The following is a 24,573-nucleotide window of genomic DNA, read 5'->3' on the forward strand; positions in this document are numbered from 1 at the left end:
CCTAGTGGCAGCGCCTGAGCCCGGGGGTGCGGAGAAGGTGGTCGGGGGGAGAGACACCCACCCTCCCCAAGGAAGAAGGGGCGGAGATGGCCACGGCGGGAGTGAGGAGCAAAAAACGTTCTGCCCCGGGCATGCAAAACTCGGGAGCCAGGCTGGGTTGAAGGGGCGTCCGGTGCGAGGAAGCTACCCCTGTGGGGTAGAGGCAAATCGAAAGAGAGCCTCACCAAGAAACCCCAGCCCACGCGGAGCGAGGGACCGATCGGAGGTCGGTCCGCCGTTCCTTCCCTTCCGCTGCGGAAACTTCGCTGCTGGCATCGCCGGGGCTGCCCCTTCTGGCTGGAGCGCGCGCACGTGGAGCAGGCAGCAAATGGCTCCGCCCACCAGACCAGCGGCGGCCAATCAGGCTTCGGCGCGCCCCCCTCCCTAGGACCAAAGAGCTCGGGACTCTGTGGGCGCAGATACTTCCGGCTCTCAGTGGTCAGCAGGAGTGGCCCGCATGGGTCTCTCCCGGTGTGTGTTGGTGTATTGTGTGTGGCCAGTAGAGGACGGCGGAGACCGGGTGGGCGGGGCTAGTAGCTCCTCCCTCTGCTGTGTTTCGACTCCGCCCCTCGCCCCTCCCGCAATTCGGCTCAGACTCTCTCGCCGGGACTGAGGCGAGGCTTGCCTGGGCGCCGCAGCCATGGGCGAGCCTCCCGCTCCTTCCGCTTCGCCGCCTCCGGGCTCGGTGCTGTGCCGGCTGCAGTACCTGGAGGACGGGGACCCCTTCTCGTGCGCCGCCTTCCCGGAGCCGCGCCGCCCGCCCGCCCAGCCCGTCGCCGAGGCGCTGCCGCTCGCCGCCCAGCTGCCCGCCTTCCACCGCCTTCTCGACGCCCCGCTCCCGGTGAGAGAGAGAGATGTGCGCGGCCTCTGAGCGCGTGCAGAGCGCCGGCAGGCGAAACCGCAGCCGTAAGGTGCAACGGGGCAGGAGGCGGTAGAAGCCTCTGGCTGTGCTCCCCTCAGAAGTCCACGGGGCCAGCTGCTCCCTGGATGGGGCTGCCTGGCGCCGCCGCCCGTGGCTACTAGTCCCGGTGGCTCTTGGTGCGAGGGGAGGACAGCGCTGTGCGCAGCTGGGGAGGTTGCTGCTTCCTGAAGCCCCACGGTGGTCATGTGCTTGGTTCCTATCAGGGCAGGATGCTGGGGTGGGGGTAGGAGAGAGGGGTGATCCAGCTTCTGGGAAGCAGCATCTGAAGGTCTCCCTGGAGGAGAGAAGAGCCACCAAGGGAGGCCTGGCTTTTTCTCCTTTTTGCACTCTTGGCATGCTCAAGGGAGATTGGGGCTGGCATAGCTTCCCAAGGGGAGCCCCCCACAGTAAGGTTAGGGTACCCAAAGCTCATCATTCCCTTATGGGGGGGGGGTTGCCTTCTGCCTTCCTCTCTTGCCTTTAGATTTTTGGTTTCTGCTCTGTAAATTTCTTATTACTTTTAAAACTTCCAGCCTTGCACGTGGTCTTACTATAAGTAGGCGGCATACAAATCAGTGATGATGCATTTCTGGCCAGAGTCCCCATCTGCTTTGCCTGGCAATACAACATGGACAAATTTCTTCTTAAAAGTTGGGTGGTTCCCAGCTTAGAATTTTTGTGTGCAAAATTATGGCTATAGAAGGTCCACTTGCCTAACTTGAGATGGCCTTGTGGTGTATTAGAATGCAGTCCAGGTACGTTTGCATTGCGCAATTCTCTGTCTAACATGACATTTTTTTGCAGTCCAGAGATAACAAGAGACAAAAAGCAGTGACAGAGTTAAAATGATATATAAATTTTTGGCAGCCACAGGCATGAAATAGATAAGCGCTCAAAACACATGCAATAAATGAATATTGTCCAGTTTATATCTTGACATCATAGCTGAGAATGTATGCACTGACAAGATATTGATGGGCCTGTAGCATTTGCTGTGCTAGTATGACTCAAACCATATATTTAGGCCAGATCAGATATTTTGATCACCATAGATTGGTGTTCAGTCATGCTGTTTGGTCAGCCTTGCAGAGGTATCCTAGGAACAGTTATTGGCTGCCTCAGTGGTATAGTCCCTGTGTTGTGTCTTGTAGCCTGGGCCAGCAGAGGTGGAAGATGTGTGTTTGGGTTGCTTTTCATCTCTTGGCCTCTAAATAAGCTGAACTCCCTACAATTAGATGTTGGTCTTGATTTGTTGTTTCATTTGCTGCTTTATTTTTGGCATGAAGCAGCTGAATATCTCATGTCAATAGTCATGGGGTATTTTTTTTGTTGCGACTAAAGGGGGTTGGGAACAAACAGGCAAAGTCGTTCCAACTAAGTGTGCTTGGGTTTTAAACATGTGCTCTAGAGCCAGGCTGTGTGCACAAACAACAACTCTTATTATAGTCTAGATATTGCAGATATTGCAGGAATTGAGGGCTAAGTGAGACTTAACCCTCAGTGCCTCTTTGCATTTAACACAGACTCCCCTCACCCCACCCCTCTGCCGCTGCCACCGCCCTAAAAAAGGCAAAGAGCATCAACTGGGGATTCATCAATTGGGATTGTTGCTACGGTCTTGATGGAGGAATGTAACCCCTTTCTCTCCTGCTATAGTTTTGGGGAAAATACCTACTGTGAAGATGTTGATGCAAATGGAGGATTTCCTCCCAATGCAAAATACTTGCTTCAGAAGAGGTTTCCTCAGGAGTGCCTTATTTCCCCTTCCACTCTTCACCTACAAACTTATGAAGTGTTCTCCTTACTCCTGCTATTCATCTTCCAATTCAGCTCTTGCCTTCCTCCTCTGGCTTCTAAACCTGGAACTGCTCTTGCAAAAATCTGTTGATCTCTCACTACAAAAGTCACTATTTGGTCCTTGTTTGGTGCCTTTGCTACAGGGGGGGGGGGTCACTCTCTCCTGCTTGACTCTCTTTATGCGAATGGAACGTCACAGCTCCCATCATCCCTGATCATTGGCTGCTGGGAGTTGAAGTACAACAGCAGCATCTGGAGGGCCACAGGTCACAAACACACCCTACTTTATGCCCGTCAGTCAGTCTCTGATTCTGTTTTCATCTGGTTTTTTGTCTGTCTAAGTGTTCTTTCAGTATTTACCTAGGTGGAGTATCTTCCTTTGTTTTCTCTTTGTTGAGGGGCCTGCCTGGGGATCTCTTGTTGTTTTCTGCTCTTTTTTCCACACACTGAATGACCACTTTCCCATGGCTTTCAGGACCACCTGTACACAGAGGTTGAAGCGTAGCTCTTTCCCTTTCACTCCCATTTCTGCATCACCCAACTGATATTTCTGTTCAGATGCTTCATTGTCTCAAGCGCCACTGCCTCCCAGACTGAACTTTTCATATTTCCTCTTTAGCTCTCCTTTTCTTACTATATTTGTTGACAATGTTACCATGTATCAGGCAATACATGTGCCTGCAGAGTCTCTGGTGCTCTCCCTGCTGAAATTGGGCTTGGAAGGAAGCTTCCTATTGTAGGCAATGGAACAGGTGGGCAGTGTGCGCTTGGTGCCAATGGCAGAGTCCGTGGTTTGCGAATGGGGGCCTAGAAAGCTTGGTTGATTTCCGCCACCCCATGTGTACTGTTGAACAGGCCTGCAGGCCTTGGTTGAATGCCCTCCCTGTTCCCTGTATTCACTCTGTAGCTGAGCCATCTTGTTTAACTTCTTTCCAACTTTACAGAGACCCTCCCTCTGTTTCCTTGAGAAAGGTAGTGACAAAGGTGATTGGTGTGGGCTGCAGAGTGTAGGGTAGACATGAGAAGTGTGGGCTGAGAGACTGTAAAGGATGCTGGGTGTGTCTCAAGATCAATTTGCTACATGGTAGATGGGTGAGTAGTGGGAAGTGCAAGAGCTCATTGAAAGACCAGGTGGAACATGCCTGAATTAAAGGTACCAGCCTCAGGCTAAGCGGTTGCTCTCTCTCTCTCCCCCCCCTACTTTTAGAGTGTGAAAATCACTTTAATTAGTGAGTATTGTTAGTCATATCCTCACATAATTCACTTTTTTGTTTAGTGTTCTTACAAGGGAAATCAGTTCCTGAAATTCTTGTTCCAGACTGACCTTTGTAGTACAAAACATGCTTTCTGAAGATGACCCACACTCTGACTCCTGGAATGAGTCTTGTCTGTCCACATTTAATCCTAAAAGCATTTGCAGAGCCTGTCACGTGTGCCCTAGTAGGGGCGTAGCCTTATTGGAGATGTTGGGCTGATGTAAAGGGGCCTCATTCTGAGGGCATTCCTGATGAAGCAGCAAAGGTGCTGCCCCTTGAGGGTGGACTGAGTCCTGGTTTTAGTAGCAGCAAAGCAATGGTGTTGCTGGAAACTTCTCTCCTGTACGCTGAGCAGACGGGATAATCATGCACAGCGAAGACCAGCTTCTGTGTCCAAAATTAGTCCAGTGACAGTCAGATTTTCCTCTGGAGTTTGTTTCAGCTATTTCATCTGGGAATATTAAAAATAAACGTTCTCCCAAGTATACTCAGGGCCATCAAGAACTTCTTGTCCTCTGTCTTGGGAGGGCTATTCCTGACTCCCAACTTTGTGTGCTGCTTTTGACAAGAGGGCTAGTTTCTTGGCCATCTTGTTTTCAGTTGTCCCCCACTACCATTGCCTGCCACAGGTAATGATGAGCCAACCTTCCCCAACCTCTTGCTCTCCAGATGTTTGGGGCTGATCGGAGTTATAGGTGGGTGCCAGCTTGTGGGAGGCTGCTCTAAGATTTGTGCTACATCAGCAAACTTGAGCAGATAAATTCACCCCACCCCCAGGAACTCTATTTTGGAAGATTCTGAAAGTTGCCATGTTGACAACAGCCTTGATCTCATGCCTGTCTTGCATATCCCAGGTGAGGCTCAGAACTCTGAGGGGCTGGAAAGCAGAGCAGCCAAGAGAGAAATCCATATGGGTTGCAGGAGCATCTGAGCAAGTGGCACTTCTGAGCAGTACTACACTAGACTCTCCTTCACTGAAGTTTTTAAAGCAGAGGTTGGATGCCCATCTGTCATTGATGCTTTAGTTGAGATTCCTGGGTTGGACTAGATGACCCTTATGATTCTGTGGCTAGGCTCTGTGACCAGTGCTGGTTGCTGAGCATCCCCTCCTAACCACAGCCTCTGACTTTCAAGACTTGGGTGAGGCCCACGGCTGCCACACTTCAAAAAGAAGTGCAGGCTGGCCCTTTCGGAAAACAGAGAGAGCAAGCTTCAGCACACAGCACACGGTGACAGAGTCCTGTGTTTAGATGAGAAGCAGGGCTTAGCCTCAGTTTCCAGGCCAAAAGGAGAGTTGATCAGCTTGCCTGCCAGAGCAGTCGTGGGTGCCTGTTCGTCATTATGTTCCTTGTTTTCTGAGCACTGTTGGCATGAAGGGTTGGCTCTGCTTGTGACACCCCTCATTAATCATCAGGGGCTGTTCTCTTTCAGGCACAAGCGCAACGTAAATAGTGTGGTCCTGGTACATTTGTCTCCTTCCTTTCTGCAGAATTTGAGCCTAAACAATCTGGTCACATGGTGCAGAATGGAAGGTGCAGGGGGAAGGAATGGGATAAGAAAGGTGGGCATCTAGACTGACTTCTCTGATGCGAGGCTCGGTTTTGGGGGACAGTAGCCACGAGAAGAGATGTTATGAGTTCTGGAAGCTCTGCCAGCCTGGACAGGTCTAGCTTGTGAGCCTTTCTCAGATGATGGCCACGTTGCTGGATAAATATGAGAGCTAGGAACTTTCTACTTCTGGTCTCCTCCTGAGATGAGTAGAATGCCAAATTCTCCACTAGACATCTTCTAATTCCGAAGTGGGAAGTTCTCAGTAGCCAGGATCCCCATCAGGGATTAATTTCTCTCTTGCCTCCTATAGCCTATGGAGGAATGGATCTTGCAGCAGTTTTTAAATGGTGACTGCAAGAAGCTGTCTGATCCTGAAGCAGACTATTGGGGATCCGTCTGTCTCAGTTTTGTACACACCAGTGGTTCCAGTTAAGTACTTCAGACCCTGCTTGGCAGGGGGTTGGACTCGATGGCCCTTGTGGTCTCTTCCAACTCTATGATTCTATGATTCTATGACCCTGTGTTTTTCAGAAGCCAAGCTATGAACCCCCTACTTTTGAAAATTTTGATATCTGTATAGAAGTTTTTGTTATGTAAATGGACCCCCTGAAGTCCAAAGACCACCAATTGGGAACCACTGGTCTACCCAGTGTTAGAAATTAGCCAGACACATTTTGCAACTGGCATGGCTCCAATTGCAACCACATGGAGATCTCTGGATGCCAGGTTGGCGACTGAGGAAAGCAAAATGCCAGAGGAGGAGGAACTGAAATATTTTCCTTGAAGCCTGAATTGGTTTTATTTGATGTTTTAATGTGATGTAAACCGCTCTGAGGTTTTTTTCTTTAAAGTATAAAGCGGTATAGAAATGAAATTAATAATAATAATACCTCACCGCAAAAAAGCCCCTAGTCATTCCATTGTGGTGACTGCAGCCTAGGTTTCAGGTGCCACTTGGCGGTAAGATTATATATCTGAGTCTCTAACAGTGGACTCTACACTAACTGTCAGCAGTTCTTACGCATTCAGGCAGGGAATCTTTCCTACTCTCCTTGGAGATGCAACTCAGGATCTTTTGTATGCAAAGCAGATGCCCTACCACTGCGCCTAAAGATGAAAGCTTCTCATGCTAGCTCATGGCCTGGCAACTTCCTGGGCAAAAAGAGGTGGTCCTTCTGCTTTAGGGAGGCTGGCAGCACACTCCATGTGCTCATTTTAAAAATAGATTTATATCCTGTCTTTGAGAAAATTGATCATGAGATACAAGTTAAACATATAACAATATATAGAACGTTCCAACAAAAGGCAGAAAATCAGTACAATATAGTCATAGGTAAAGCTCGTGGAGACAACCATTAATAAAACAAGCCACCATCCCACGTCCACTAAAACACAGCCAAGCTCAACAGTTGAAAAGTCCTGTCCACTTAGCCTTCCTTCAAGAAAGATCCTGCAAGAATAATGAAGTTTTAAGATCTCATTAGAAAGCCCGTAGTGCCGCTGTTTGATGGAGCCCAGTTGGCCATGAATCTCATTGGAGAGCGGCCACTGCTGCATCCCTGCCAATTCCACCTTTCCTTGGGATGAGCAAAGAAGGGCCTCTGTTGCTGACCCCCAAGTGCAGCCAGGTGTGTGCGGGTATGGGTGGTCATCCACATATTGATGCCACTTCAGTCCAAGCCTCTGGGTCACTCCCCCCCCCCCGCCCAAGCAGTTTCATGTAGATGTTCATGTAGATGTTGCATAGAGGCACTGATCCTTGAGTGAAGGGGTCATGTTTGGATACAGGCCAGCCCGTTGCCTTTTTGAATAGCCCTGCAACATGCCTTTCTGCCTTCCCAGGCCCATTGTCCTTCACTGAAGCTGTCCAGAACGTGGACAGGCAGGACTGGAATGGCCTGAATCAGTCTTGGAACTGAGAATACTGTGCCCTCTTTGAGGTTGAGCAGGATTCCTGCCAAAGCTCATCACAGGAGGGAGGGGCAGCAGCAGGCCTGGGACTTGGCCAGCCTTTCTTCTTCACAAGGCTTGTTAACTCTACATTGCCTGCCCTTGGAGAGCAACCAAAGAGTTGATGGTGAGGAGGGGATTTGCATCACAGCCCTTTTCCCAAGAGGAGCTGTTTCCTGTATCAGTACCTGCTGTGCCTTCCACAGGGAGGAGAAGCATCTCCCTGCCTGTCCTGGCTGAGCAGCAGGTGAGAGGGGCAGCCTAATCCCTCTCTGGATTGCACAGCTCTCCTTGCATGAATGTGTCGATCCAAGTTTGGCTAGTTTGACAGCCCTTCAGAGTGTTGGATGTGGGGCTTCCTATCCCTGTTCTGATCAATGCAAAGCCTACTATTTGGAAACAGAGCTGTATCGCTAGTTTGTTTTTGTTTTTTGTTTTTGCTTAAAGGCAATATTCCCCTCAGATCAGGCATTTCCCTTGTGATGGCTTTTGGGAATAGCTGGGAGCTTCCCGTTGTGGTGATGAGGTCTGACTCAGCATGGGGTGAGTCAGCTGCAAGTCTTGCAAAGGGAGGGAGGGGTGTGGCGGCAGATCTCAATCTTCCCTGTCTCTGAGATGAAGTTGGTTGCATCTCTCTGGGCTTTCTTGTTAGCATCCGTCTGTCTCTGGAGACAGTGGAGGAGTCTGCCTTTGGGAGTGAAGGCAAACTGTTGGGAGGAGGAGAGAAACCCCACAGCCCTTGGCTTTTGGTGCAGCCTGCCTGTCTCTGCAGTATTGGGCTAGCAACATTTTCCCCTTCCCAAGCTTGACACCTCACTTCCCGTTTTTCCAGCATATCTGGCATACTTGGGTCACCTGGGGAAGCTATTTCTCCCAAGAACCATCCTCACAATCTTGCTTTGCTCTGCTCTTCAGGCTGATCTCTGTGTCTTTCCTGCAAGCTTCCTCTGCTACTTCTAAAGCAGAAATAGCCCCTACCACGCCACTTTTCTTTCCTGTCCCTCTTTCTGAACACCTGGGCTGTCTATTCAGTTGGTGCAGGCAGGGGGCCAAACCACCTTGGCATCTTCTCTAACCTCATCACATTGACCACAAAGAGTTTCTGGAAATGAGAGATCCTAGTAGTGTACAGGCATGCTGGCTGTAGATTGACACAAAGCTACCACTGGAAATGGAATCTTTTATGCAGTTTCAACATATGCTATTCAGTTCCTCAAGCCAGAGGATTCTCCGTGTGACTTACAACACAATTAAAATCCACTTAAGCAGTAAAACCAGTAAACAGAAAGTGGAATAGAGACACCCAACTCCTTTCTGCAGTCACTCTTTGGGCAGTTCCCTCTTTTGCTGGTCATTTTCAGACATTGCCTCCATCTTCTGCTGGGGTTTTTATCCACTGAGTGGTCTTTGCATTCCAAGAATTCTGAGTTGCAGCTCACCCTTCCTGAGTTCTTTGCTCACCCCAAGGCTCCTGTTGCTCGTCCACTGAGGAAAGCCATCTGCTGGAGGCTCTATCTGCTTTGGGGTCCTCCTTCCTGGGATCCTCCTTCCTGGGGGACGTAGAGCCTAGGGCTTTATTTCATAATGGCTTTGGTTCTGCATGCTTTAGAACAGGAGTGGCCCATGGTCGGCATCCAGCCCACCACCGTAGCTGTACCTGTGGCAATTCACCCACATTCAGAGCAGAGGGAAAGGTAGCACAAGGGTGGAAGCGGAAGCTGCGGGTGGGTTTCTAATCAGCTTAACCTTGCATGCCACCTTTTCTGGTAGCAAGTATTCGTACTTGAGGGTATGTTTGGAGCCAGGGAGGGTTCTGCGCTAACCACCCCCAAATCATGGGAAGTTGGCTATCACTTCCTTGTGTCTTTTGAGTCACCGGGGGAGAGTCTGAATTAATTCTTCTGTTAAACTTGAAGGGTTTGGGGAAGGAGCACAGGGTGCCTGTCAGGATGGGCCTGTTCCCTGTGCTAGTCAGCCTTCCTGCCCTGTTGATTCTCTAAGTGAGCAGGCAGGCAGACTCCCTCTCTAATATTGGATGTGCTTGTGTTTTGCAGCTGGAGGACTGCACCTTGCAAGTCTTGCCTTCTGGGCACTACCTGGACCTGGAGCTTTCCCTGCTGGAGCAGAAAGATGAGCTGGAAGGGTTCTATGAAGAAATCAGGTGAAAATATCTCTCTGCTGCAGGGTATATTTACTCTTTCCCAACCTGTATTGGGCAGCACTTTCCATAGGTTTCTGGCTTCACAGGTTGCCATTTAACCCTAACACCTGATGCAATCTTGTCAAGCAGATCCCGAAATATGGTTGTTAGTAGATGTCCACACTTGTGAGGTTGGCATGGTTAGGTGGTCAGTGCCCCAAGTTCCTCTTGACTCCCTACTGAGCCAGTGGCATCTTCTCTCTTCAGCTGTTTGGTGAGCAAATGTGTTGAAGAGGAGGGGGAGGAGGTTCCCAGTAGCTGGCTGGCAAGTGTTCTTGGGAAGCAGACTGGGGCTCAGGGAGCCTGTGCTGATCTAGGTCCTGTTTCCTTTTCTGTCGTTGCAGCAAAGGGAGACGGCCCATCCTGCTTCTCCGCACACAGCTGTCTGTCCGAGTCCAGACCATCCTGGGTGAGTCTCAACTCTGTTATTGCTTGGAGCTCTTTAGCTCTTGCTGACCACGGATTCTGAAAGTACTTGTTGGGATTGGCCTTCCAAGGCACGACCACGGGAGGGCTAACACAGGGTCAGCTGCTGCTGCTGCTGCTGCTGCTGCCACTGCTGCCACCGCTGCCTAACTCTGAACTTGGCTTCTTCTAGTGCTATGCGGGGGAAAAAATACCTTGATGTGGGTTATCTGGAATTTTTTCCTGTGCAAATTAGGGTAACTTGCCCTGGAAAACTTTCTGCTGCCCTCAAGAGTGATCCAATCCAGTAGGTTTACTTTTATTTTTACTTAGTAAGCAAAGCTAAAAGTGCTGGAACCGCCAAGTTTGCCCAATTATTTCTACTCCCTCTAGGGTACAAAAGATTGACAGTCAAGCTTATTATCTCTTCCTATTTTAATTTGAGTGTGTAACAACCAAGAAACTCTTCCAAACTGAGGTTTTACCCAGATTACCAGTGCCAGTTTGCAAGCCTGAAATATGGCTCTTGGGACACCTTGCTTTGCAGCACAGTTAGAGCCTGTGGCCTTTCATCTCCCATGGGTCAGGATGATGGCAGTTGTTGTTCAACAATGTCCAGAGGGCCAAAGATTCCCCATTCCTACTTAGCAGCCTTAAGGTACCTTTGTCCAACTGAAGGAATCAACTGTTCACAACTCATACGGAGGGGGAGGGAAGCTTTGCTTCTCAACTGAGCCAGCAGACGGCTGCCTCTTCCCTCTGCCTCCTGCCTGCAATTGTTCTGCATGCTACTCTGCTGTTGCTTCAGTCCTGCCTGCTGTTTCCTTATGATTCAGCACACGCACTCCCGGGCTTCCCTTGGTTTGCATCCAGTCTTGTCAGAGCTGATAAATGTTGCAAGTATTTCCGGAGCCTGTGTGGGCGGCTGCTGGGCCTCTCCCTCTGCACTCAAAATAGACTCCATGTACTGGACAGCAGGACTGCCCCAAGAGAGAGTCCTGGAGAGCCAGAGGTTTATCTGGGAGGTGCAGTTGGGTGACCACAGTGAGGGAGGATGCTGGTGGGAGGAAGTGCTGAAGCACCGGCTTCTTCCCTGTGGCTTCTCTCATTATCCCAGTGTGGCCAGAAGAAGTCAAGCCTCAGAAGAGGAGGAAGGGGCTTGAGTGGTGATGTTTAACCAAGTCAGTGGAGAGGGTTCCTTCCTGCTTAATCTTTCATATAGCAAGGAATTCTAGAAACCTGGCAATTGTTAGAGTAGTAGCTAGTTAGTATTTTCTGACTAGGATGGTTGCAGTTCCAACACATTCGGACAATAATGGTAGTTGTAAGGAGTTAGCAGAAGATGCTGAATCTACACTGAAGAGACCATGAAGGCAACAAGGGTTCGGCTTGGTAAACAGCCCTGCTCTTTGAGTTCCCAGTGCTCTGTTGCTGCCTGCTTGGGAAATATGTACCCTTAAAGAGTGTCTTTTGAAGGGGCTACAACCATGGAATGTAGCTTGGAAGTCAGGCAAATAATGGAGTGTGAGAAAAGAGAGAAGTCCTTGGCCCGGCAGGAATCATAAAAAAACACATGGCTTTCTGTTGCTTTTCCTGCCATAGTTTTGCAAATTAAAGTTCTACAGTCACAACCCTACTTGGGTTCTTGCTTCACTCATGAAACATTCTGGGAAAGGTTTGGCAGACGCAATCCTGAAGTGGAGCCAAAGTTCACAGGCTGCTCTTTGACCTTGTTGTTCCTGGCAGGCTAGTGTCCGAGGGGGGAATGTGCTTGCTGTTGTGGTGGACCAATGCACTCCATAATCTGAATGCTCCTCTACAGATATTTCTATGTACTGTTTCTGTGGGGTCACTTGCCTCTTTGTTATCCAACCCTTGTTTTCTTTCTCTGTTAGAGGTTCTCTCTACATAGGGTCAGAAAGCTGCAGAGAAGTGTCGAGTGCCAGGCCTTTTCCCTGGGAGGAGTGGGTTCTGTTTGCATGGTTGCATTCTCTTGCAGTAGGACTGTAGGTGCTGATTGATACCCCTGATGGTATTTTTAGTTAGGCAGAAAGAATCCAATTGGTCTCACATAACTCTGCCCAGGAAAAGATAGACTCTAGTGCAATATTTTCTGCCCCACATTTTCTTGAAACCTACAGGGAGGGGGGACTCCACAGCCAGCTAGACAAATGTTTTCCATTGGTGAGAAAAGAAGTGATTCCCGGCTTTTAATTAAAATCTGCGTGCTTTATCGCTCTGGTCAATTAACATGTTCTGATACGGTACATCACCATTATCACTATGTACCGTGCTAGCTCTCAAACTTGACTTGCTGAATGTTGGAAGATTCAGGACAGACATAATTAAGTATTTCTTCACATGGTGTGTGATTAAACGATGGAATTCACTTCCACAAGAGATAATGATGGCCACTAACTTGGATGATGTTAAAAGAGAAATAGACAATTTCATGCCTATGATATAGACAATTTCATGTTCTCTAGCCACAGTGGCTGTGTTCTACCTCCACTGTTGGAGAAAGGATACTTCTTAATACCAGTTTCTGGGAATCACCACAGGGGAGAGGTTTGTTGCATGCATGTTGTGCTTATGTACATCCCATAGGCTTCTAGTGGGCCTCTTCTTTGAGAACAGGATGTTGGGCCACTGGTCTGATCCAGCAACCTGTTCTCATCTACGTGGGGTGTTTGGGTTGCCATCACAAAGCTGACCACCTCCCCTACATATCACCAGTTGCTTTTGAAACTTCTTTCAGTTTACAAAGCAGCTGACAGTCTGGGGAGAAAAGCAAGTCTAAATCCCAGGCCCTTGCTTGGGGGTGGGGCTGCCAGTTACACTTGCCCTGGGCCTTGGAGGGCTAAGTTGGCCATGGGGCCGTGCCAGTGACCGGCTGCTTTTTGGTTTGAGGTTATAACTTTATTCCAATAGGACTCCTGCCCCCAAGCCTCAGACAAGCTCTGCACAGGCCTGCTGAATTCCCCTTCAATGCACTGGGCTAGTTTCCTGGTTGCTGGATCCTGAACATAGCCTGGTGCTCCTCCTTGCCCAGAAAGTGATGGGGAAAGAGGACTAAGCAGGTGCCATCTGGGGACGAACCTGGCTCTCTGCTGCTATGTCTGTCCATGTGAATCTTTGGCCCTTCATTTCCAGGGGTTGGAAGAAGCACTCTGGGCAGCCTGGCGACATCTCCTGGGTTTTCTGCCTTCAATTATTAACAAGCACTTTTTAGTTCTTAAAAACTTCTTCAAATTTTTAACACGTGATGAAACCTTTTGGGTTATATCCAGTTGCATCCCTCTGTTGTCCTTGGTGCCAGGCAATAGAAGGGACACCTCTCCTCCTTCTGGCACCAGGTCTGTGGGCTCTTTGTGTAGGGCTGGCCCTCTCCTAGATGCCTGCTCTGCTCCCCCACCTCCCCATTCAGCTGATGATTCCTCAGTGTGGAAACAATTGTGCCCTCCTGCAGAGTGAAGTTTGCAAGGAATTCCAGGGAGGCTCCCACTGCTGCATTTAGGCCTGTTGCCCAGTTGGCTGTCTTCAGTATCGTTTTAAGCCACAACAGCTCCAGAGTGCCATAACCTCATTCAGTTCAAGTTGGGTAAACTTTTAATTTTGGACATGTGCGGGAAGGGCAGTGCTTCCACCGGAGGTTGTCACACAGTGTGTGCCTTGAAATGCAGGAGCTGGGAACTTGTGAAGAATACGTCCTGCTTCAGAGCCAGGCAGCCAAAATGCTCCTTCTAGAACTCCTGCTTCCATTGTCGTGGCAGGGGAAGTGAACAGCCCATGTGAACGCAGTGGTTCCTTAGGCAGCTTACATACAACTTTTTAACCTGTGGTTCTTGAAGATGAGAAAGTTTTGCAAGGGTTGGTAATTTGACAGGCCCCACATGCTTCCATTTGAAGGGGGAAGGCATGATGTGTAAAGGCATGTGAGAATAAAGCTAGATTGAATGCAGCTAGTGTTTGGGAAGATACTTTTCACTGCTAGCCTGTTGGGTGAGTCTTTCACCGTAACCGTAACCATGCTTACTTGTGGGTAGGCTCATGGTTGGTTGTATAAGAGGGGATCTCCTGGTGCATTTGCAAGCTTCCTTCCACCTGCAATATGCAGGTGGTAGGTGGAGGTGTCATCTTTTCCGCAGACTCATAGCCTACCAGAGGCAGTGGCCAAGTCCATTAACTTAGCTGCTGTCATTTTGCTGAAATGGGACTCTCTGACCTCTTGAGCAACAACATTCCCAAGAAGACAATTGGGACTGCTGCACAAGTGGCTCTTCCTCTCCTGCACCTTCTGAGCTGTCCCCCTCTTTCCTTCCTGTCTGCCTGATCCATGTCTGGCTCTTTTCCTCTGTGTGCACATGCTCTTTGGCTCACGTGCCCATTCCCAGCAGTGGCACTGTCATCGGCATGCAGATGTGCTCCCTTGCCAGACCCTTGTGCACCAGGCTGCCAAGGCAGGAAGTGTTGGAGGTTTTGTCTTCATTCATAGAGGAAGTGGAGCTTCCGTTCTGCCTCCTGCTCATCTCCACCTTCGCAGGCTGCCACTGCTGTAGTAAAATCTACTCTTGCTCCTTTGCAGACTCCAGGGTGAGGCCCCTGTGCTTTGAGCGAGAGTGACTTGGAAAGCAAGACGCTAGGAGCAAGGTGCTCGTCCTCCTAACCAGCCCCCTGGAGCTGCTGGGACCCTGTCCTCAATCCCCACCCAAGGCAGCTGCCTTCACCACTGCCTGTCTGTCTCTGCACTCGCTTGCCTGCCTGTACCTCCCACATCCCTTTGCCGAGCAAGCAGTGATTCCTATGAATGCTGCAACTTGATGGAGTGGGCAGCAAAATGGGGGTGCAAGTGGGCACCTTCACCTGCCTTACCATTCCACCTGCAGGGGGTCAGGACATCCCTACCACCTGTTCAGCAGTCACACCAAGAAGAAGTCCCAGATGGTACCAGCGGAGCAGGGCCGGTGACCTCTCTGCTCTACCATTCTCTTTGAGAGAGAATGCCTCAAGGGAGAGAGGCATTACCTGCCATTTCATTTTGACTAGTCAGTGACACTGGCTACCTTGACATCTTGGTGCCTGAGGAAGGAGTTGCAAAGGGCACATCCATGTCTCGATGGAGCTTTGGTCTGTTCCAGGGAGGAAGAGGAGCCCCCTCCGCTTGCTTGTTTATAGTGTGCAGGTCCCGTGCTCTGGCTCTGGGCTGAGAGAGGAGAAGAAAGAGCAGCCTGGCCTCCCTCCCTCTCTCTTTTGTCAGAGGTCTCCCTCTGGGCAGAGGAAGCTGTAAGAGATATTTATATAGTATTGCAGAAAACAGGAAGACTGCAAGCTCTGTGCCAGCCGGCCTTACTTGGGCTACAGCTGCTCTCTGGCGCTTGGCCCACAGAGGTGGCCTGAGGAGAATGGCCGCAGCTACTCTTCTGTTTCGGAATGGGGGCATTGGGAAGAAGCAGGGGCAGGCAGAGCTGAAGGAGCAACCTTTGGCAGTGCCACTTTGCGTGGAGAAAGGGCCATAGGTTTGTGGTAGAAGAGCATCAGCAACTCCTGCCTGTTGTCAGAGGCACCACTCCTGCCTGGGAAGAGATCCTCAGCCGCAGGAAGGCCGATGAGAGGGAGGGCTGGCCGGAGGAGCTGATTCTCTCTGCTCCAAACCTGAGCCAATATTGGCTTCAGAAGATGGAAGCCCCACAGGGGCGGTTGCTTTCTGGGGAGGTGAAGAAGAGCAGCTGTTAGGCATGCAGAAGGTCCCAGGTTTAATTCCCACTAGCAGCATTTCTAGGTGAGGTTAGGAATGTCCTCTGCATGAAACCCTTGAGAGCCATGGCTGGCTCTCAGTGTATGTATACTTTTTGAGCTAGAGGGACCAAGTGGTCTAATGACTCCATATAAGGCAGATGATGTGTTCTGTACCATAGGCATTGCGTGGTGCCCTTTATTCCTTGTTATTATTATTTGTTTTAATATTATTTATTAGATGTATATACCGCCCTTCATCAAAAGATCTCAGGGTGGTTCGCAATATTCTCCACAGTTGTGCTCCCCACACAACTGAATCACACCCCTTTGCCCTTTCCTGCTCTCCCTTTCCACTCTGCCTTCTGTGTCTGGTCTGACTTGAGTTGCAAGCCTGTGCAGTGCCCATGAGTTGAGGTGGGGGATGCAGGAAGGACAAGAGAAAGCAGATCCGCCAGAAGCAGCCCTGGAAGCCCCACGGTTCTCAGGGGTTTCTGGGGGTGATGAGGCACCCCTTAGGGCCTCCCTCTGGGGCTGGGCCAGGCCACTTCAGATGGCCAGGAAGGACTGAATGGCTGGACACTCCCGGACAGAAGTAGGCGAACCTGTCAAGATGGGTTTGCCCAAAAAAGGGGCCTTAAATAGAGGGAGAAATTGCAGGCTACTTCTAAACATCCAGGGAGGTTCTGGCTCAGAGGGAGCATTGACAGTCTGTTCTCTCAGCCTCTGAAGTGATGCTTCTGCTGCTGGGCTGATTCATGGGAGCCCTCGTGGGTAGCAAATGTGTGAGAGCCACGTGGCAGTGGTTCCAATGAAGGAGAGAGTAGCCTGTATCCTGGCAGCTGCACCAGTTGCAATTTCTGAAAGTCTTCAAAGGCAGCCAGATGTAGGGCTCCTTACACTGGTTTGTCTTTGATGTTACCGGTATGAAAGTAGGAGAGGATTCATCCACCCTTTCTAGATAAGAAGGTGCATGCTATGAGATTTAAAAGTTCTTTTAGAAACTCCCTCTAGCTATATAAAGTGCTCAGGTTCAGGGATGGCAGCCAGTCCCAAACCTCAGCCCTTTAGTGCAATAGCACAGTGGAGGATGTTTTTAGGCATGGGGGGGCAGAGGAGCTGCCCCTTTCCTTCCCATAAATTGCATCAAAGTGCTCAAGTAAAGAAATGTTTTTGGGTGGAAAAGACTGAACTTGTAAAATTAAAAGGGAAGCAGGTGCTTGTGGGTTCTCTTCTTTGGCTGGGCCAGTTGTTTCTGGTCAGCTGCAGCTACTGTGCTTATTCTGCCTTGCTTGGTTTTGCTTCTTCAAATAATGGCAAGTGACTGGCCCCAGGTCACCCAGGGCCTTGAACCCTGGCTGCCCAAGTCTTAGTCTGGCGCTTTCACTGCTGTGCCACATAATTAGGTTGTTTTTGCATTCTTTCAAGCTAGCACTTCCAGGCATCCTGAAAGCAGCTGGTGAGGAGGGGTCTCCTCCTGCTGCTGATTCTTTTGGAGCTCTGAGATGGACCCAGGGGTGCCTGTTCCTTACGGACAGAAATATTTTGTTTTTCCTCCAGAGAAGCTCTACAGGTCAAAGGGCCCTGAACTGAGGCGCTCCCTCTTCTCACTGAAGCAGCTTTTCCAGGTAAGGTTCCTGCCAGGCCCGCCCTGTTCTGCCCCCAGCAGGCGCGGCTTTGTTGGGGAGGGTATTGAGACAGCCAGCCCACTGCTCTGTGTGGACACCACCAGGCTCTGCTGCTGACTCTTCATTTCCCCTCCTCTTTGCTCTTGCAGCTTCTGTTCTCCTCTTGTGAGACTGGACTGTGCACAGACCTGTTCCCTATATGAGAAGGCAATAAGCAAACAGCCTCCCCCCATGCCCCCTCCCCCAGCAGGAGAATCTCCCAGAATGTGGGCGGCAAGTGGAGGGGTGAGCATGCACAGTACGACCTTTTTCTGCGGATTGCAAACATTCCTCTCTCTGGATTTCTGCTGCAGGAGGATAAGGACCTGGTGCCTGAGTTTGTGAATTCAGAAGGGCTGACGTGTCTCATCACAGTGGGAGCTGAGGCTGACCAGAATTACCAGAACTATATCCTCAGGGGTAAGTGACCACCAGGCCAGCAGGAAGTGGAGAGAGAGAGAGAGAGAGAGAGAATCTGAGCCCCTAGAGTGGATAACATTTGGGACCTCCCACCAAAGAGTCAAAGTCGGTGAAATTAAACTGACACCTCCAATTCCCAACTGAACATCCAGGAAAAGGATAGAGCACCCTAGAGATCTCTGGGAAGAGTCTTTTAAGTGGTTCTCTTTCCCAGTTTTCATCTGTACTGAAATTGTTTTAAATATGTTTTTTATTATTTTATCCCTTGCTGTTTGCCACCTGGGGCTCCTTGGGGAGGAAGGGTGGAATATACATTTAATAAATAGACAGATGCTATGACTTCCCCCTTTTGCGGTCTGCATTTGCCCATGTACGATGTTGATCTGAGGGATGCTGACAGGACTGTGTGTGTCTCTTGTCTCTGACTCTCTGCCTCCCTGATACTTAATCCAGTATGGGGAGCAGCCCCAAGGCTGGTGTAGGCAGGCTTTGCAGGACTTATTTCTCCTGTTTGCCTTTAAGCATTCCTATATTTTCCTGCCTGAGCAAAATTTCAGTGGCCAGGTTTAGACTGCTGCTGAGGGATAGTGGCTAGGTGAGGAGATTTGGCTGTACTAGGAAGTTTTTTGTGGTTAGGTTTTTTAATGGTTTTGACCCATTTCTGAGCCTTCCAGGTGTGGTGATAGCTCCATCTCACTGGCTACTCAGCTGGGGATGTGCAAACAGGCAAAATTCAGCATGTAAAATTTCAGCTGCAATTCATGAGCCGTCTTGGAGTTCACTTTTTCTTTTTCTTTTTGTAAAATGATCTTTATTGGTTTTACAGATTTTACAAATTTCACATCGTAATACATAATACATACCTTCTTCCTTTTTTAGAGTTAAAGTATTAAGGTTAAAAGTTGAGAGGCCACTTTTTCTTAATGACAGAGCTTTGGGCCCCAATTAAAGGAGATGTTGGTCTCCATGATCATCTCTTTTCTCCTAGGACCATGGTACCAGTGGAGGGAAGGAGCTGAGACCTTTTCTGCCTGCTCCCCACCCCCCTTCTGATGCTATTTCCTCTGATGTCATTCATGTAAAATTACTGTTTGCCCTGCTGTAGGGAAGATGTGACTGTGTGTCTATTTTCCCAAATGGGGCAAGCAGAAGCTGGGGGAAGGTATCAGACTCCCCCCACATGGCTGGTTTTAAAAGCTTCATTTGGCCCTTAGTCTCAGGGGCTTGTGACTGGAAGGGACCTTTTGTAGACCTGGCAGCCTCTGTGGATCCTTTTGACAAAGAGGACTCTTTTGGAAGCAGCCTAACTTTGCAGCTTGCACCTCAGGGTGGAAACAGCCTGCCCTGGCCTCAGCAGCCTTTTGTGCCAAGTCATTCATGTCAGATGTGCAAATCAATCCATACTGCTGACAGCTAGCCTGCCCTACCCACCTGCCTCCTCTGGGCACTACCATCTGCTGTGTGGCAATTCCTAGTAGTATTAGTAATAATATTATTATTGCATTTATTTATATCCCACCTTTTTTTTTCTAAACTGGGACTCAAGGCAGCTTACACAAATTAAAATGGCACACATAACATACAAGAAACTAAAAACATAAAAAGAGAATAATTAAAAAGTAATTAAAATTCTACAGAATAAAAACAAAAACAAATTTATTAAAAATACAGATAGTAAAAGAACAGTCAGTTCCCAATGTTGGAATAAAACAGTCTTCACCTGCCGGCAGGTGAAGCAGGGAGTCAGTCTAGCTTTTGTAGGAAGGGAGTTTCAAAGTCTGGGAGCAGCCACCGGGAAGGCCCTCTCCTCACATCACCACCTAGTGTCCCACTCCCCAGTTGATGTCTGCATGGAGAGAGAGAGACATCACCCTGAAAGGCAAAGAGCCAGACTGAGATGGAAGGACCAGAGGAGGGAGCAGAGGAGACTTGCTGCTGAGTGGCAGGCATCGTGTGGAAGCTCCACTGCAAGCGAGTGAGCAAGGCACATCAGTTGCCCATGGCCAGCTGGCATCCTCACAGGGCTCTTTGCTCCTTCCTTCCAGCTCTCAGCCAGATCGTGCTCTTTGTGGATGGGATGATGGGGGTGATAAACCACAACGAGACGGTGCAGTGGCTGTACACGCTGTGCGGGAGCTTGGTGAGTATGTGGCTGCCACAGAGGGAAAGATCCCCTTGTGAGCATCAGAAGAGCCCTGAAGCTGAAGCTGGATCAGGTCAGTGGCCCACCTAGTCCAGCATCCTGTTCTTACCGTGGCCAACCAGATGCCCCAACGGGAAGTGCACAAGCAGCAACTGGTATTCAGAGACAGTGGAGGAAGAACGTAGCAATTGTGGCCACAAATTTGTCTATTCCTCCTTTAAAGCCATCCAAGCTGGTAGCTATCACTGCCTCCTGTGAGAGGGAGTTCGGTACAGTGGTACCTCTGGTTAAGAACTTAATTTGTTCTGGAGGTCCGATCTTAACCTGAAACTGTTCTTAACCTGAAGCACCACTTTAGCTAATGGGGCCTCCCGCTGCCGCCGCACCACCGGAGCACGATTTCTGTTCTCATCCTGAAGCAAAGTTATTAATCCGAGGTACTATTTCTGGGTTAATGGAGTCTGTAACCTGAAGCGTCTGTAACCCAAGGTACCCCTGTAGTTTAATTGTGCCCTGCGTGAATAAGTACTTTCTTTTATCTGTCCTGAATCTTCCAGCATTCAGCTTTGTTGGATGTGCACAAATTCCAGTGTTATGAGAAAGGGAGGTGGGATGGGCTTTGAAAAGGGAGGGTTGTGTGATGTCCTCCTGACTGAGGCCCAGTTTCCAGCTCCTTCCATCTAGCTTTTCTCACCTCCCTTCACAGGAGAAGGTCATGGTCTCAGTGGCAGAGGAACCAATCCCCAGTGGCATCTCAAGGCAAGATGGGAAAGTCTCCAACCTGAAACCCTGGAGAGCTCTGGCTAACAGTCAGCGCAGGGGAGGCCAGGCTGAGTTTGACTGAACAGGATGCTAACTAGATGGGCCACTAGCCTGATTCTGAAGGCTTTTCTTAGGAGTAGACCCCAGTAGCCTGGCCCACTATTAAGCAACTTCTGCTGTCCCTCTGCTAGTACCGCCTGGTGGTGAAGACGGCTCTGAAGCTGCTGCTGGTCTTTGTGGAGTTCACGGAATCCAATGCCCAGCTGCTTGTCCAGGCCGTCATAGCAGCAGAGCAGGTCAGAGGTGAGTGTACCACATGGCTGCCCAGGAGAGAGAGAGAGAGAGAGATGGGCCTGATCCCATTAGCCTGCGGATTTGGAAGAGCAGTCACTGAATCACAGCAGGCAGCCCCTTGCTGGGCAAGGCCAGTGATGAGGAGAAAGGAGGGTCTTTTCCTTGGCTTGTGTGGTCAACCACATGCCTTACTCATTGCCTTACAGGTGGTTTTCCGTGGTCTCCCATCGTGGCAATCCTGGAACAGAAGAATGGAGCTGACACGGAGCTTCAGGTGTTCGCCATGACACTTATCAACAAGGTGAATATTGCCCAGGTGGGGAGGGAAGCAGCAGGTGTCAGGCTGTTTTGCTGAGCTGGGCTGAGCCGAGCTGAGCACCTTTCCTGCCCTGACTATGGTGCCCTGTGTTGGTGTTGTGCAGACTCTGGCTGCCCTCCCTGACCAGGATTCCTTCTATGATGTGACAGACTGCTTGGAGCAGCAGGGCATGGAAAGCATCATCCAGCAGCACATGACCAACAAGGCTACTGACCTGGACTTGAAGCAGCAGCTGGTTATCTACGAGGTGATGCATCTTCCCCCTTGGCGGGAGGGAGCTGGGTATAAAGAGGAGGCCTCTAGAAAAAGTAGGCAGCTTCCCCACTACACACTCAGCACCTAGCAGCCTGCCCTACCAGGCCCCCCTGAGCTTCTGTCTTCCTTGCAGAATGCCCTCAAGTACGAAGATGGTGTGGAAGAGCCTCCCCCTGGAACACGCAAGGAGCGGAGGAAAGGGGAAGAGGGCAGGAAGGGGCAACGACGCTCCCTGGGCTACATCCTGGCCCAGGAGGAGGGCCAAGGGGCTCGACCTGCAGAGAACTTCCAGCCCAGTCCTGCAGAGGCTCCCAGCCTGGACAGAGAGAGCAGCCAAGACAGGTGAGTCGTTGGCCAAGGCAGTTTCTGCTTGTGGCTTTTGCTCTGCTCGGAACTGGTGGGAAAGAAGCTGAGCCAAGGAGGTTGAAAAGGCCCAGCCTAAAGAGTGGGGCAGAACTGGCAAAACTGACATATAAGCGACGGGACAAGGATAACTGTGACTTTAAGGATGAATGGAAACCCTTTACAAAGTATCTGAAGATGCAACAAAGCGAACTGGACTCCTTGGCAGGTTTTGAATAAACATTCACAAACTTTTTATTGAATATAATCAGCTAAATAGTTTGAGGATCTATACAACTTTGTAACATGCAGAAAACAGCATTCTTAGAGAAACCAAAGACTGGAACTGAGGGAAGTCGGGGAGTGGGCGGGTTTTTTGGGGGGGGGAGGGAGGAAAAATGGGGGGGACAAGGATGATATGTTTTTGGATAATATATCTTGTTATAATTTTGAATAAAAAAAAGAGAGAGGGGCAGTTGGCGGAAGTTGGCAGGAGGCAAAGGGAGGCTGGAAGAGGAGTGTGTGGGTCCTCCAGAGGCCACCTTTGCCTGCCTGTGGTGATATCGCCTCAGAACCCCCTACTTGGCCCAGGAGGCCCTGTTCCAGGGAGCTGCCTCAGAACGACTAGAAAGTCTTGATGGGCCCCCATTGGAGCCTTGTGTGCTCACAGCCCTCCTCCTGCTCTTCCCCCTCTTCCTTTTCCAGGCCTGCCTTCAAGAGCATGTACAGCAGCGCATCCAGCGTCCAGCTTTCCACACCATCCGTTCCTGTGGAAGGAGAGCAGAGTGGCAGCCTGGGCGAGAGGAGCATTTTCAAGTAGGTCTCTCTGGCCAAAGGGGGCCCTGCTCAGAGCTGCCAGAGGGACTGAGCTTAGTATATAGGGCTGGGGGGCAGGTGAGGAGATATGGGGGAATATGTTGACCGTACTGGGGAGATTCAGGAGCCCTCCAGAAGCTCCAGGGGAGATGGGTTTGACTCTCCCCATTCTCTTCTTCCCTGGCCAGCAGTTCTGAGGAGGCAGCTGTGGCAAGGAGGTGTCCAGTTAGCAATGGTGGATGGGGAGGAGGTGGCAGCCCCTGCTGTCCACTAAGGCAGCTCCCCTTCCAAAGGGGCTTTTTCATGTCCTGCAGGGTAGGGTGGGGTGCAGAGTGGCAGTGAAAAATGCAGCAGGAGCCTTAGAAGAGGAGGGGGCCTGTGGTGGTGGTTGAAAGAATCTGGCGGCTCTGTTGCAATTCACCCAAAGTGAATGGAGTTTATAGTCAAATACTTTCCCCCCTCCTTTCTAAGGTGGTCTAACCTTGAGATAGGCTTCTGTAATCCTCCCCACATGATGGAGGGCACTGCTGTAGATGGGGGGGTGCAGGGGGGATTCAGAGCACAGGTGGATTAGAGGGTGGCAGGTTTTTCTGTGGGTGGGGGTAAGGGTCTGCTGGGCTGGGAGATGCAGTCATCCTTGTTGCACAAGTTGGACATTGAAGCAAGCTGTCCTGGAGAGTCCCTTTTCTCACTTCTTCTCTCCTCTTATTGTGCCTCACCTCCTTCCGCTCCTGGCCCAGCCCACCACCCCTCTTCTTTTTCTTCTTCTGCCACCTACTTCTCTCGCGTGCTCTCCTGCTTAAACTCCCTTTCCTTTTCCAGACTTCACGAAACTGCCCCTGCTTGGTAAGTGATGCCACAGATGTATCTGTGTGTGTGTGTGTGTGTGTGTGTGTGTGTGTGTGTGTGTGGTGCTCTTGGCCCTGTGGTTTCCTTTCCTCTGCTGTTCATAGCTTTGAATTATTGAATGAGGGATCTGTTTGCAAGCTTGGGGCTTCTGGCATGTGGTTTGGGTTCCTCTGCCTTTGTGCTTCTCCAGCGACTTCTGGGTCTGGATCATGCTGGATTGCCTTTGACACAGCAGAGGAGGGGAGTATGTTGGGGTGAAGGGCCAAGGGTCTCAGTTGAGCTGAGGCACCAGCAAAGAGGGGACACGATCCTGGACCAGTTTACAGAGTCAAGAGTGTGGCAACAGCCCTGTGTTGTGCTTCTGAACAGCTGCAGTGTTTCCACTTGTGGTTGTGTGGCTGGCATCTGCTTGGGGCTCCAGGAGTAGACCTTGGTGCATGCATGAGCAGCCCTTTCGTCCAGACTTGGAACTCCAAAATGAGTGGCTGCAGGGAAGTGAGGTGGGATTTCAGCTGGACAGGAGGAGTGAGTTCACCCCCAGATTGCATGGACCTCTCTGCTTTGGAGCTGGTGTAGCCTTGGCAGACCTTGTGGGCATGCAGAGTGTGGTTCCTGTGCCCAGTGGCACTAACTGACTTTTTCTCCCAGGCAAGAGGAAAGCCCCTCAGTATGTGGGGACAAGCCTATTCTGAGGCGCTTTGAGTAAGTACAGAGATCATGTGTGTTTCATCAGGCTTAGGCTGGTTCTGGAGATCTCGCTTTGGTTTCAGGCCCAGGAATTTGTTGATCCTTGTTGAGTTCCTCAGGCAAAGAATGCTCCTGAATCTCTGCAGTGGCCTCAAAAGTGCCTGGTGGATGGAAGCCAATACTCTTG

The 24,573-nt window shown here is 50.2% G+C and overlaps 1 protein-coding gene across 3 annotated transcripts in view; it reads left to right on the forward strand.

The window, feature by feature from the left end:
* The first annotated feature begins 613 nt into the window (after positions 1–613).
* Positions 614–24,573, forward strand: part of FHOD1 (formin homology 2 domain containing 1) — a 33,159-nt gene continuing 9,199 nt past the window's right edge. Inside the window, exons 1-13 of one of the 3 annotated variants that reach the window (XM_081201814.1) lie at positions 614–880; positions 9,549–9,655; positions 10,039–10,103; positions 17,393–17,460; positions 17,814–17,919; positions 19,965–20,059; positions 21,016–21,127; positions 21,325–21,419; positions 21,541–21,684; positions 21,826–22,034; positions 22,740–22,850; positions 23,673–23,696; positions 24,348–24,401. In XM_081201814.1, coding sequence (XP_081057940.1) covers positions 680–880; positions 9,549–9,655; positions 10,039–10,103; positions 17,393–17,460; positions 17,814–17,919; positions 19,965–20,059; positions 21,016–21,127; positions 21,325–21,419; positions 21,541–21,684; positions 21,826–22,034; positions 22,740–22,850; positions 23,673–23,696; positions 24,348–24,401 — 1,391 coding nt within the window. In that variant the 5' untranslated portion in view covers positions 614–679. The remainder of the gene's footprint in view (positions 881–9,548; positions 9,656–10,038; positions 10,104–17,392; positions 17,461–17,813; positions 17,920–19,964; positions 20,060–21,015; positions 21,128–21,324; positions 21,420–21,540; positions 21,685–21,825; positions 22,035–22,739; positions 22,851–23,672; positions 23,697–24,347; positions 24,402–24,573) is intronic. The other 2 variants (XM_081201815.1, XM_081201816.1) reach the window with 2 other exon arrangements.

The sequence above is a fragment of the Podarcis bocagei genome, assembly GCF_964188305.1.
Source record: "Podarcis bocagei genome assembly, chromosome: 7".
Lineage (NCBI taxonomy): Eukaryota > Metazoa > Chordata > Lepidosauria > Squamata > Lacertidae > Podarcis > Podarcis bocagei.